The sequence below is a fragment of the Rhipicephalus sanguineus genome, chromosome 8 (assembly GCF_013339695.2).
Source record: "Rhipicephalus sanguineus isolate Rsan-2018 chromosome 8, BIME_Rsan_1.4, whole genome shotgun sequence".
In the NCBI taxonomy this organism is placed as follows: domain Eukaryota; kingdom Metazoa; phylum Arthropoda; class Arachnida; order Ixodida; family Ixodidae; genus Rhipicephalus; species Rhipicephalus sanguineus.
In genome coordinates this window covers 66,375,156-66,388,894 of record NC_051183.1, presented here as the reverse complement: position 1 = coordinate 66,388,894, position 13,739 = coordinate 66,375,156, and the positions used below count along the sequence as shown (strand labels likewise).

At 45.1% G+C, this 13,739-nt stretch overlaps 1 protein-coding gene across 1 annotated transcript in view; it reads right to left on the bottom strand.

Moving 5' to 3' along the window:
- Window positions 1-4,449: 4,449 nt before the first annotated feature.
- The window catches only part of LOC125759454 (ryanodine receptor-like), a 281,891-nt gene continuing 272,601 nt past the window's right edge, over window positions 4,450-13,739 (bottom strand). The window contains exons 6-7 of the mRNA XM_049418256.1: window positions 8,315-8,427; window positions 4,450-4,605 (exon numbers count right to left, since the gene is read on the bottom strand). Coding sequence (XP_049274213.1) covers window positions 4,450-4,605; window positions 8,315-8,427 — 269 coding nt within the window. The remainder of the gene's footprint in view (window positions 4,606-8,314; window positions 8,428-13,739) is intronic.

Sequence of the window (13,739 nt, the reverse complement as noted above, 5' to 3'; positions counted from 1 at the left end):
AGAATTCGCCGCCTTTAAGGCATCGTAATTAATAAAATTTCCGGTGTATAAGGGCCGTAAACATTTTTTTAACCGAGTCCCAGAATGCCTAATATGTTGCCCACCTGTTGTACTATTATTAGCGGAAGATGTTTGCACCAACCCTTCACTCAAGAAGTGTTCCCCCTGAGGGCCTTTAGAAAAGCTTTTGAACAAAAAAAAAAGTCACAGTTTCGCCGCAAGGGCGAAGCAATGAATGCGATAGCAAGAAAAGCGTCCCGTGATGGACGCGCTGCTACGCTGCAAAAACATCTGCCCCCCGGCAATAACTACCACGCGAGCAGACAGCGGAAGGGCAAGGTTCTCCCTGCACAAATATAGAAGCGAGCGAGCTGGCCGACGACCTTTAAATGCGCCCGTTGCGCTCCTCGCGCCATCTCGCTGGTAATGAAGAAACGCTTATAAGCGCCTGCCCTCTCGGAGTCCTGCCAGCGGTAAAGGGTGTGTATATAACGCTCGCCGTTAGCTACATGAAGGATCTGCGCTTTGTGGCGTAGTGTCTAGCGCCACGCGCTGCGGAGAGAGAGGTCGCTGGATCGATTCCGCGCTTAGGAAGCATTTTTGTGAATTATTTTTCTTTGGGAATTTTTATATATATATATATATATATATATATATATATATATATATATATATATATATATATATATATATACTTATACATATACGGTGCATGACGGCGGCGGCAAAAACGAGCCGAGACTGTTCATATAATTGCTATCGCAATAAAAAGAGCCAATCGTTTCACATAACAGACACCCCGTCGACAAAATCAGTGTGTTATGAATTCATAGGTCTACACGTCAGGCTAAAAGGTGAGTGTTTCGAATATCGCTTCACGAATATCCATGCGACCCGCTGTCAAACTGACGCCCATCTACACACGGCGAACCGTGTAGAACAGCACCGATTATTATCCTAAGGTTCATTAAGTCACGACGCCATACTTTGCGACAGCAATTTGCAGGCGCTCGGTGGCGGCCGCATCCGGAGAATAAATCAACCGCAGTTGCCCATTAATCGCAGCGACGGTCATTAGGTCGACCTTGCCGTCAGCACACGGGGTTATTAGGATGCAGGCGGGAGCTCCCGGCTGTCTCATATCGCTGACATTGAGGTTGATGAACCGTAAGACACGCCTACGACCGCAATATACGCGTTTCTGGGCAGTGTTTGCGATTTCAGGAGTAGCCTACGGCCTTATGGCGACTTTACATGCAAACTTATGGTGTGTCTGGGCCTTTTTTTATTTTTAGTGTTGCTATATCACTAGACTTGAAGTGTAGCGTTCTGTGTTAACATATGGCTGTCTTTGTATGCCCACTTTATGAGCAATCTAGTGCTACGTGCTCGGGCTGTATTTTGCGTCGTCTTTAGTGTCACTGTGTGAATGGACTTCGTGCGTATTTGAAAGCTGCCTCTAGTTAACTTATTTTTTTTCCTTGGGTGTGATTTTTAACAATCTTCACCCGTATTCGTGAAATGATATTTCAAACATTTTCTTAAGAGAATATCTCAGCCAATCATGGCACGGGACATACCATCAGCGATGCCCGTTGGTACAATGGGAAAATGCGCATACGAAAGAGAAGGTTTGGGAATTTTGCCACTAATATCCTTGAAAAAGTGCTGACGTATCGCTGACGTATCACGTCAGCGATTCACGTGAGTGATACGCTGACGTATCACTGACGTCAATCGCTGACGTGACAGTAGCCGGCACTGCATAAAAGAGCCAACATCTCCTAATCAACATATATTAAGAAATTTGGAAAGCTTCACTTACTTTGTGCGCACCAGCTCCAGCCTCCACAGGGAACGGGCTTGATTCAGGACTGCACCGCCTTCGTAAACAATGATGCTGAAAGATTAGACGAGTAAGGGCTGCATCAGTGAAAGCCCACGTGTCGCTGTAGGGAGCTGTGTTCATCTTGTCGACAACTGCACCCGTTACACTCTAAGACAAAATCGAGTATTTGGGGAGTATTTCTGCCACACAACAATAATCGTCATCTGGCTTGCTCGCGTTTCCTTTCTTGAAAACCCAGCTCTCGTCACTTTCCTGTCAAGAATGCTATGTCACGCTGATAACGCGCGCGCCGTTCGTGACCGGGAAGTGCCGCGACTGCGGTGATAACGCGAGGAAAGCACGCGAGGTGGATGACGATTGTTGTTGTGTGGCAGAAACACTCCCAAAATACTCGATTTTGGCTTAGAGTGTACCACTCTGCCGCGCAAATACTGTGGGCGTATGTGCATCATGCTTCACACTCTTCTTGTTCCTTCTTTACCTTAGTGATTTATGAGTACACATGATTTCATCTTCGATTAATGGGCTAATAAAGGAATGTTTTCTGAGTATTCCCGGACGTTTAAACCTTAGCACAGTTCGTTTAGTGGATAGGGATTAAAAAGGGCACAGTTAACAGCCCAAGATGTCAGCACTGAAAGTAACGTGAACGTTTGAGGCGCAGGAGGAACGACACCAACAGAATCGCCATTATAACCTTGTGTATTCTTGTATATTCATAATGGGTATTTATCAAGTGCTCTAAATAAGCAATACACCGTTATACGCGGATTTATTCCACCCGTTATATAGAACTATCAGGCATTTTGAAACCACTAAAATTTTAGGATGTCTGTACTTACCCGGACTTCCGGTGTGTGCTTTTTACTGTTTGTCTTTGTTCATCTATTTGCCTGTATTTTGGTACTTTTTCTTTACCTTCAATTACCCTACATCAATAAAGATGCCCAAACCCTTAAATATCCTCCACCTACGACCCCGTCAATTCGCATATTGTAACACCCAGTTTATGTAACATATCTTCAATCGATGAATTTGCGTTTGGATAACTTGTTCCCGGTAAAGAGCTAAGTGATAATCTGGCTTCCGTCTGTAAAGAACACCGCTTTCCTCAGGATTGCACACTTCTTTTCCTCTTGCTTCGAAGGTTCGCTGGCTGCTGAGATAACACGGACCATGCAGGCACGTACTAACCACATTACGGTTTCTCTGCTTCGCACTAAACAGGGAGGGCCAAGAGAATAGCTGGTGCATAGGATCTGAAAGCCTGCTTGTTTAAAGTTCAGAATTGAGTCATTTTGCGCTGTTCCTTTAAAAGTAACACGTTATAATTCGAAAGTTCCTGCTTTTAAAGAAGCATTGAAGAGACGTTTCAGTCATGTCTTTAGCACTTGCTTTTTTTCTTAATTAGTTCTCGACTTCAGTACCTCAAAAAGAATCTTGGTAAACATCACAGTGGTTTGAATTATTTACAAGAGTAGGACGTCTGCGTGCGAGTTTCAGTTTCACCCCTTGTAGGATGTATGCAATGGAACGTCATTACGCTGGAGGTGGTTCGTGTGGAGACGACAGGACATCGCGACATTTCCGGGCTCACTCCCGCTCTGTTATGCTGCTGGCATGTTAGAACGTGATTTTTGAAAGACTTCCGTACATCCACCAGCACTGTCATATTTTACTGCTCCGAAACACGATGCAAATGTTGGTTTGCCCGACTCATGAGGAATCACTGAAGTGAGAGCTTACTTCTGACCGGCCTCCTGGTTCCAGTTGGGCGGGATGGTGAGGCACTCGTCTCCCCCGTGGAAAACCTTAATACTTCGCCGCCAAACACATAACCTGCAAAACAGGCGAGAAAAGGGGGTCAATGATTTCACAGCTACACAGGTTTTATCATGCTCTTGGGGATAAGCGTGGCTAACATCATAAAGCTAACTTTTTCTTTTTTCGTCTGTGCTCTTTAGAAATGGCCGGTTGCCTTTGTTAATGACATATCTAGCGTCTGGAGTGGCCGGAATACTTAATGGTGTTGGTTTCGCGCCGCTGTTTACGTTCAGTGTGAATTAACATATTAACTTACATAAGCTACTCCATTCTCATCACCATCGTAATTATCATCATCAGCCTGACTACGCCCCTGAAGGGCAAAGGCCTCTCGCATGTCCCGCCAATCAAACCGCTCCCGTGCCCGGTCCCGGTACCAGTCCCGGTACCAGTCCCGGTCCGTTCTCATAGTCACTGTTATTGTTGCAGTGATTGCATTACCGTGCTACACATTTGTCGTAGATATTTTGAAAGTTTGCGGGCATGACGTCGCCGCGGCAAGCACAGGACCGGGTTGATTGGCGGAACATGGGAGGAGCCTTTGCCTTGCAATGGGCGCAGTCAGGGTGATGATGATGATGATGATGAATTGAATTGCGCGTGTAAACGTTATTAACACTGATAAGGTGTACTTGTTGGGTACTTGACTGAGCATCTTGAATCAGGAAACAGCGCGGTAAAAAAGAAGACGAAGCAGAGGAACGAACAACACACACACGAAGCGTATGCTGTGTTGTTTGTTCATCTGCTTCGTCTTCGTTTAGAGTGAAAGCCAGTTATATTTCATAGAATGCAGTAAATGCACATGAAGAGTTGTGTGACTCACCGACGTTCTTCGTTCTGCTGGTGCCCGTCCCGAATGGCGCCACTGACCAATGAGTGAGATGAAAGCTGGCGTTCACGATCGTGTCCTCGCCTTCTTTGGCCGTGTGCTGCACGAATTGCATATACAGTGTTGTGGTGCAGGCGCGTACGTGTTACTATACAAAGGATTGCCACTTCAGACATTTATATTGCGTTCGAAGATGTTCGTTACAAGGAAATATTTTAAGAACGTTTCATACCAGTAATAAATTTTAGATGGATTAAGCATATGCACTTACTGCTTGGGACTGCTACACATGATCAATCGGTATTTGATGAGTATACAGCACACAGGCGGCTAACAGCTGCACCGGTGAGCAGAGGACCCAGTTTTATGGCGTTTTTCCTTATCTTTCTTTTTTAGTGTGCGAAGTTTTTGACTTGTAGTGTAGTATCAACTAAACTAGAAACGTCAGTTGAATAATAAAAGCAGACGCCCGTTATGCATATTCAAAATATTACCAGTATTTATCTTAGGTTCCGTCACTTTTACTAAACTTTTCGAACGAGCACGGTACTACATGCAGCAATTTTACAGTTTCACTTTCCTTGAATTGGCTTCTTAGTATTCCAAAGCGAAAGTTCTATGTCATTACTTTGATTACATGACGTTGGCTTTTAACGGTTTAACTTGACATGCCTTATTTGTAACTTTAGGGTCAGGTATGGGTATGCAGCAGAACTACTTTCAAAAGGGAGCTCGGCTAAACGCCCATGTTTGCAAAAAGTAAGCATACAGGGGCGTAGCCAGAAATTTTTTTCGGGGGGGGGGGGGGTGGGGTTCAAACATACTTTATGTATGTTCGTGCGTGCGTTTCTATATGTGCGTGTGTATATACACAAGCAAAACTGAAAAATTTCGGGGGGGGGGGGGGTTTGAACCCCCCAACACCCCCCCTTGGCTACGCCCCTGTAAGCATATATGACGATACGAATGAGTTGCGTTAGTGGTGCAAAAAAATGTAAAAAACAGAACATTTTTTTAATGCTGCACTGACTTTCGTGGTAATCGAATGAAAGCCCTTTGCAGGACAAAAATGAAAAGCCAACATCATGTGGTACATGTAGTGTCGGGAGTCATCACGGCTTCGGCGTGCGTACAAGCGCCATCTCTGATGCTCGACAGAAACAGCGAACGGCCTCGAAGATGCCCTACGTTGCTATGCGCCGGACGGTATGTGAAGAGAGCGACGCTTATGGGCTGAGGTCTCAGGTGGCACGGGCTTCAAGTATCCAAGAGGCGCGTGATCTACCCGGGGGTATTGGACGCTCGACTCGCATCGCGGTACGACGCATACAGGGCGTCGCCCAGTCATGTAGCGTTGGAGCTTTGAATAAACCAGTTTTATAATTCAACTCTACAGCGCATCGCTATAGACACACATCAGGGAAAATCTGGCTTTGCGAAAATTTGATGTTACAGATGCCCTTCCGTGTTCGCGCGATGCGCATCTTAAGTGACCGCTCAAAAAGCCGACAAACGCTAGAAAAAAAAAAGGCGCCATGCCGATGCCGCTCAATGCCGCCCAATACAATAAATAACTCGTAACTTTGATGAAAGTTCTGTGTCAACTCTGTGTCGAGTGATAATCAGCTTCGCTGGTCATTGACGTTGACAGTGGAGTGGCTTCTCAATTTTTTACGCTGTCTCCTTCTCGTGTATGTAGAAGTAAGTATTTTCTGAAGACAGGGGCGTACAGTGGCGCTCAATATCAGTCGTAACACGGTGGCCATCGTTGAAGGGGTCCCAAGCCTACACTGAACACCGGCAAACGTGAAATTGAAGGAAAGCTTTGAGAGAGAAACAGGAGCGAGAGGCTTATCGGAGGCTAGCGCAGGGCTCATTGTGTAAAATCAATAAGGCGTCGCGACTCTATACGGTGCCCATCCGTCATCGTGAGGCGAATCTGTTGGCCAACAAAGAGCCGTCGCTTTAGGAGCCATAGTGCTTCTCCTCAACGGGCAAGTACGGCTGACGTTATTACCAGCAGTCAAAACAGAGTTTAGGTCAGATGAACTTGAGTCTGGCCTAGTTGGTGTTTACTGCTTGACATCTTCACAGCTAACAAATGACGAGGATAGTGAAAAGAACGCATGTCATAATTGTCTATATAATAGTACGTGTTTCCGTGATTAAACGAGTTGCAAGTTTACCGCCCGTGTTGTTGTCGCTTTCACTGCCGTCGTCGTTTGTTAGCGGTCAAGGTGTCAAGCAGTGTTTACGTCACTGACTGTTTTCTATTTCGGCGCCACGTGCAGTATTGGAGCTGCTTTGACTACGGACAGCATCTTGCAACTCATATTGGGCTCGACTGTACCTTTAATCCTATACAGGGTGTTTCAGCTAAAATGCACCAAGTATTAAAAAATTAAGCATAGGCGCTACGCATTTACAATTAGTGCAGTATTGTTTTGAGCCATATAGAGCACGTCAGAATATTTTTTTCAATCCGCCAAGCTCGGCAATTAACAAAGATTGCTTAATGAACTTTTGAAATAGCAACTCCAGAGAAAAGTTTTCAATACAAAGGTGGTAGCGCTTGTTCAGAAACATCGAATTTTTGAATCTATATTAAGATAACTCCCCTGCTTAATTTTTTTCCAGCCTTTCTTTAAAGCGCGCGAATTTTAAAAAATACCATGTGACTGCCGCCAAACGCGCGGCGCTTTTAGTGCCCTCAAATGTAAGTTGAACGAATTATCAAAGGCTGCTTCGCGCACGCAGATCGATGGAACAGGTTATCGGTGACTGCGATGAACGCTAAGCGACAAAATGAGCATACCGTTTCAACAACAACGAAAAAAACATTCTTTACCGAAAAAGCAGCGGCCACGGAGCAAATGCCACATGAGACCGTAGGCAGCATTTGATGCAGCGTTGGCATTTTTTTTTCTTTTCTTTTCGCACCAATGAAGAAACACATTGGAAGGGGCGAACATGACAGCGTGATGAAGGACCGAGATAAAAAGATTCACTCACACGTGGCGGCCGCTCTTTCGTAGGCTTTTCTTTAGACGGTACGCCCCTATCATCATTTAGCGTCCACCACAGTCACCGGTAGCCTGCTCAATCGACCTTCGTGCGTGGAGCAGCCTTCGATAATTCGTTCAACTTACATTTTAGGGCGCTAAAAGCGCCGCGCGTTAGGCGGCAGTCACGTGGTATTTTTTTAAAAATCGCGCGCTTTAAAGAAAGGCCGGAAAAAAATTAAGCAGGGGAGTTAGCTTAATATAGATTCAAAAATTCGATGTTTCTGAACAAGCGCTACAACCTTTGTATTGAAAACTTTTCTCTAGAGTTACTATTTAAAAAGTTCATTAAGCAATCTTTGTTAATTGCCGAGCTTGGCGGATTGAAAAAAATATTCTGACGTGCTCTATATGGCTCAGAACAATACTGCGCTAATTGGAGACACGTAGCACCTATGTTTAATATTTTTATTACTTGGTGCTTTTTAGCTGAAACACCCTGTATGTTTATTATATGAACATAAACTATCATCACTTGAAAGTTAACGCTTAAGTATTCATTGACTGGTAGAAACAACACTGGCCCGGCATTATCATGGTCAGCGCACGAAGGGTTTGTCAGTGGCGCAAACGTTCACGTCAGTTGTTCATATCTTTTCTCACAAGCGACTTTTCCTGCACTTCACCGATTTAGCAGCCTCGGGCACAGCGCTTTGGTGTTTGCCGGCCACAAAATAAAGAATTGTCGAGAACAACTGAAACATATCACTAAATGAACAAAGGAAACACTGCTAACGATGATCGTACCAGGTATCGCTCGGTGGCTACGCTGACGAGGATGAGGTCGTCTCCTACGCGGACCTTCTCTCCTTCGGACCTCTGCTTGGAGGCCGGGTGAATGGTCCACCAGCACGCCTCGCCTGTGTATAGGAAAGGAAGGAGAGGCGAAAGAGGGGGAAGCGTAGGAGAGGAGAGGGCGATACATATCACGTACTGTCGCAGCGCATTGTCTTTAGGGAGCCTTCATGTGTGCACGCCCCCTCCGTTTTTAAGACTGGTTACACACTACTACGACGGGGACGAACGGGTGCCGCTAAAGGAGCTTCGCCCCTAAAACACCACGAAGGTTGGCCAAGCAGATAATCACACAGCACTCATGTCTTATAAACATCTTCCTGTGGTCAGTCTTCGCGCTGTTTTTTTCTTTTTTTTCTTTGAAATCACACTTGAGTAGTGCGCAGTCATCCGTTGAACATCACTTGCAAATGTGAAGAAAATTGGGCAGTTTGCTTGTGCTACCAATGCAAGTGGACAAATGTGACCGCGACGTAGCGACGCTGCAAAAAAAAAAAAACGCGTTTGTGGGATTGCTGACTAAAGCACGTGGTATCACCGCGCCTGAATCGTAGTGTACGTTTGCGGAAGCCTGCTATCGTGCTCACTCATTTTTCGCTGTCATTGTCAGCCATGTTATATCTTGCAACGAACAAGCGACCATTACGCGACATTTATAACAATCATAAAGTGGCATTTGAAATCCGAAATACGCGCAAGCACACTTGTTCATTAATAATTTCTAATTAATTCACGGGCACAATAGAACAAAAAACTTTCCGTCACTGCTCTGCATGATTTATGGAGACTCAAAAACGCAATGAAAGGCTGGTAACTTATGCGTACGTAGTAAGCATTTCTTGTTAGCTTTTTTCACGTACCTCAACCATCACGTCTTTCTAAATTTCGTGGCTATCAGTTTTCCATTGAACAAGGTTTTTCTACTATGCTGAAAAAATGCTAAATGAAATACTGAGCCACTGTGTAGCCTACCATATTGGTTGAGCGCACATATTTCTTAACTAGTACTCATTTCTCAGGACTCCTACTAAATGAAAATATACCCTGCACCCTGGCCAGCTTCGGTTCCTCACTCGCGGTATGTGCGCTGGTTTTGCAATTTGAGCTACAGAGCGAATCCTCCCCCATTATCTTGCTTGTTTATCACATTTTCTTGTATTCGCTCTTGTTTTAATCCTGGGCCAGCCATACTGATCATTTCATGTCGAATTTTCGTTAATACTCGATCATTCGGAGTAGAAGCCTGAAAAATAAAAAAAATGAATGTAAAAAAGTTTGTCTTCAGGTTTTCCTGGAAAACACCGTTTGTGGTTGAGCAGCGCACACGTTAGCAAAAACTTCAGCAAAACAATGAAAGAAAGATAAGAAAATATCTTCGTATATGCTTGCTCGATGGATCTGTATAAGGTGAAACGTTTTTGCAAGGCTTATTCTTCACGGGTTACATCAGGGTGGAGCGTCTCGTACAACCATTTCTTTTCTTTGTGGACAGCGCGTACGTATTTATATAGTTGGCACGATACAATCGATATCCGCTTAATTTTTGCTCTTCGCATGCTTTGCTTCGCCGCCTCTGTAATACGAAATGCATTATTCACCGTCGCCGCTAGGGCCAGGCCGTGTTATTGACGCTGCGATAACACCGTGCCGCATAAGCGTCGACGATGTGTACAGAGTATAGGAGGCATCGCGACGAAATGCAAGGCGCAGAACAACCACGAGAAGAAAGGGAAGCAACAAATACACGAGATCACATTACGGCAACCGTTAGCTATATGCAAATCAGAGCGGGGCGGCTGTCGGCCATGGTGACAGGTGTGCGACGCCGCTACCGCGTCATCAGATGACGATAATAACATTCGTGCATTTTATTTTCGAACGCACTAACCGAAGGATAATGTTATCGCAGAGTGATCTCAAAAATCGAATGTTCTCAATGCAGCCGCGATGTTGTCAGTTCATGCGTGGAAACTTGATGATAGCGACAGCGACGCTCTTGTTCTGCAGTGGCGCAATGCTGAAATGCGTAAGGACCTGAAGATACCCGAAGCTCGTGGGTGCAGTGAGGCATCAAGAACTCAGTTGCAGCGGTGCGCCCTTTCAGTACGTAACACAATGCATATAGGCAAGGGAGATATCGCTTCGTAACCTGCAAAATATAACACACTGCGCTGCGATCTCTCTGACACTAGTATAAGCGATGTATGCGTTCAGCATAGCCCGTTTACATTGCAAATGAGCGCGATAGCTGAATTTCCCGTCACCGTCACGTGCGGGAGAGTCACGTGACCTGGTCAGAACTGTACCAGATGACGTCATAGCAGAACCGTAAAATTTGAGTGAAATGGTAGGTTATGACAGACGTATGCGTAAATATTGCTATTTTGCCAGTGTCAGTAACTGGCCCGTCTCACTGGCAGCCCAGTAACCTACGCCTTGCCCCTTCGCGGTTCTGACTCTTTTGCCGGCATCCCCACTGCCAGAACCACAGTCGACAGTGACGTGCCACTCTACACTCTTAATGAGGTCCCTCTTAAGGTGCTTAAGATATAGCCAGGAAACTGTACATTTTTGGTCTAGTTTCCTGAATATAGCCAGCATTTAACCAGGACCTGATTAAGAGTTTACTAGTGACGTCGTACGTGACGTTTTTCTCAGGTCATGTGACCCTCCCGCATGTGAAGGAGACTGGAAGTCCCGCTATTGCGCTCTTTCTAGGATAAGTAAACACGCTTTACAGATTGCTTTACGCGACTGTTTTGACCAGGCTGCCGTAGAATGTGTTGTTACACAGCTACAGTGATGGATTTGAATTGCTGGTGCGTATTGGGCATAGGTCGGCGAACTCACTCATGAGTCGACTCACTCAGACTCACTCAGACTCATATCGAGACGTGAGTCTGAGTCTGAGTGAGTCCGGGTGAGTAAAGTTTTTGTGAGTCTGAGTCCGAGTGAGTTCGGTTGGGAAAAATTTTGGTGAGTCTGAGTCCGGGTGAGTCCGGTTGAGGAAAATTTTGGTGAGTCTGAGTCCGAGTGAGCCCTAAGGGCAAATTTTATTGCATGAGTGAGTCTGAGTGAGCTCCATATTTTTTGCCGACCTATGGTCTTATCTACTCAAGTTCAGCATCACTATCAGCCTTATGTCGGCTCACGTTTGTACTCACGTATGGTCCCACATAATTCAACGCGCTACCGTTCATACGTCAGATCAATAATTATGATCCGAGGCATGAGTTGGGAGGGAGAAGGGGAGGAGGTGGCTTTGACCTCCCCCGCAAACTTCTTCACGGGAAGTTACTGATCAAAATATCACGTGTGAGTCATCTCTTTCAATAAAAAGGTCCCTTATTGAACTGCAAACTCAGATAACTCGTCTTTGAAGGTACGAGATCAAAATGCGCTAAGTAGCGCACCGATTATGCGAGATATTGGCGTTAAAGAAGCATTGACATTATGGTCGAAAAAGGCTAATAATATGGCTAGCTGGACTCATGAGTCGACTCACTCAGACTCACCTCAGACTCAGATCGAGCCTTGAGTCTGAGTCTGCAGTGAGTCGGGTGAAATATATTTTGGTGATGTATGAGTCCGAGTGAGTCGGTTGAGAAAATTATAGTGAGTCGAGTCTGAGTGAGTCCGGATGAGGAAAAGTTTGGTGAGTTTGAGTCCGAGTGAGCCCTAAGGGTAGGATATGTTTCGTGAGTGAGTCTGAGTGAGCTCCACATTTTTTGCCGACCTATGGTATTGGGTAATGTGACGAAACCTTGTAACAACGATTTGTTAAAGTGTCTACATTGTTGGCAAAGCGGTATGTTATCGATATATTTCCATGAAAAAAAAAAAAAAGACCACGATCATTCAACTTTTCTGACTGTTCGAGAACGTTTTTTCACACTTCTCACTTTTCTACAAAGCATTAATGAGAACTGACAGACAACAATGTCAACGAAGTATAGGGGATGTTATTAGTAGTAAATGTAAGGTAAATGTGAAGAAACAAAAGTGGACGAAAAGATAAATTGCCGCGGGCAGCGACTGAACCTGCGACCTTCGAATAACGCGTTCGATGCTCTCTTGGCCCGTCTCACTGCGGGCCCAGTAACGTACGCGTTATTCGAAGGTCGTAGGTTCGGTCCCTGCCCGCGGCAAGTTATCTTTTTCGTCCACTTTTCTTTATTCACATTTCTCTAACGATCCGTTGTCAGACCAGAAACGAGGAAAGAGTAATCGCGAGTGTTCGATAGTCGTCCATTCCTCAACTCGTCATTTAGCTAATACGTATGCAAGAGAAGAAAGAACACACAAAGTTAAAAGAAGGAACGCTAGACTCAAGAGCAAAATAATGAGGGACAAAAAAATCTACCAGCGAAAGTAATGACGACGAGGAGAAGAATAGGCAAATAGCACCAGGCGATTCGACTGAGTTCTTCGGTTCGTGTTCTTTAAGTGCATTCAGCCGAGCAAGCACAGGAATGCACGAAGCCTACACGAGTCGTTTGTTCCAAATGTACGCTTAACGGCCTCCGAGAACACACCGACGACATCTCCGAGTGAAACGAGAGAGGCCATTACTTGGATTGCCATGACAACCAGTTCGTTCTTTATTTTTTTCTTTCTAGATCGTTAAATACGCTCCGCTGAACTGCCGCTCAGAATCGCGAACTCAAGCCCACGTACAGAAGAGCGCGGGACTGCGAGAGATCCGTACTACGGGACCGAATAGGCAGCTGAAAAACTTTCCAGGAGAAAAGGAAGAGTATAATGAGGTGCACTGTTGTCGAATACTGGACGTCAGAAGGCATTTCGCGAGGGGACCAGTTTGATAGGGCGTGTCGTTGCTTCCAACCGCCGTTGATTTTTAATGTTCAAGAAATGTGCCGTGAAAAAGTACCGGCACTCCGAGCTACACGTTAGTCACATATTAGAAGCGTGTGACTATGAATAGCTTTCGTTTAACTGGGAGCACTGTCTCAATTTTCTAAGGTAAGGTCTTATGAGTGTAAGTGGTTTGGGTAAGTTCGCCATCTTTTAGTTCTAAAAAGCATTGGAATGACTTATTACACTACGCAGGTAGTTATATTAAAGAACAAACAGGTGGTTTGCGGATGATCCTTTAGAGCGCATTCAGAGCCCTGTGTAAGAGCTCCTGAAAAAAATTCGTGAAATAATGAAGAGAAACTGGTGCAGCATACTTATTTCATTAGTGCAGCCGGCTTGACCTCTTTGCGCGGCTCGTCTATAACGCCATTTTAAGCTCAGTACTGGAAAGGTTAGCGCTATAGGTGATAGATAGATGTTGGGGCTTCTGCCAAGGATGTTCGAAAATGAACCTTTTAACTTTTCTTCGCCGACTATTTTAAACCACTCTTTACATCTG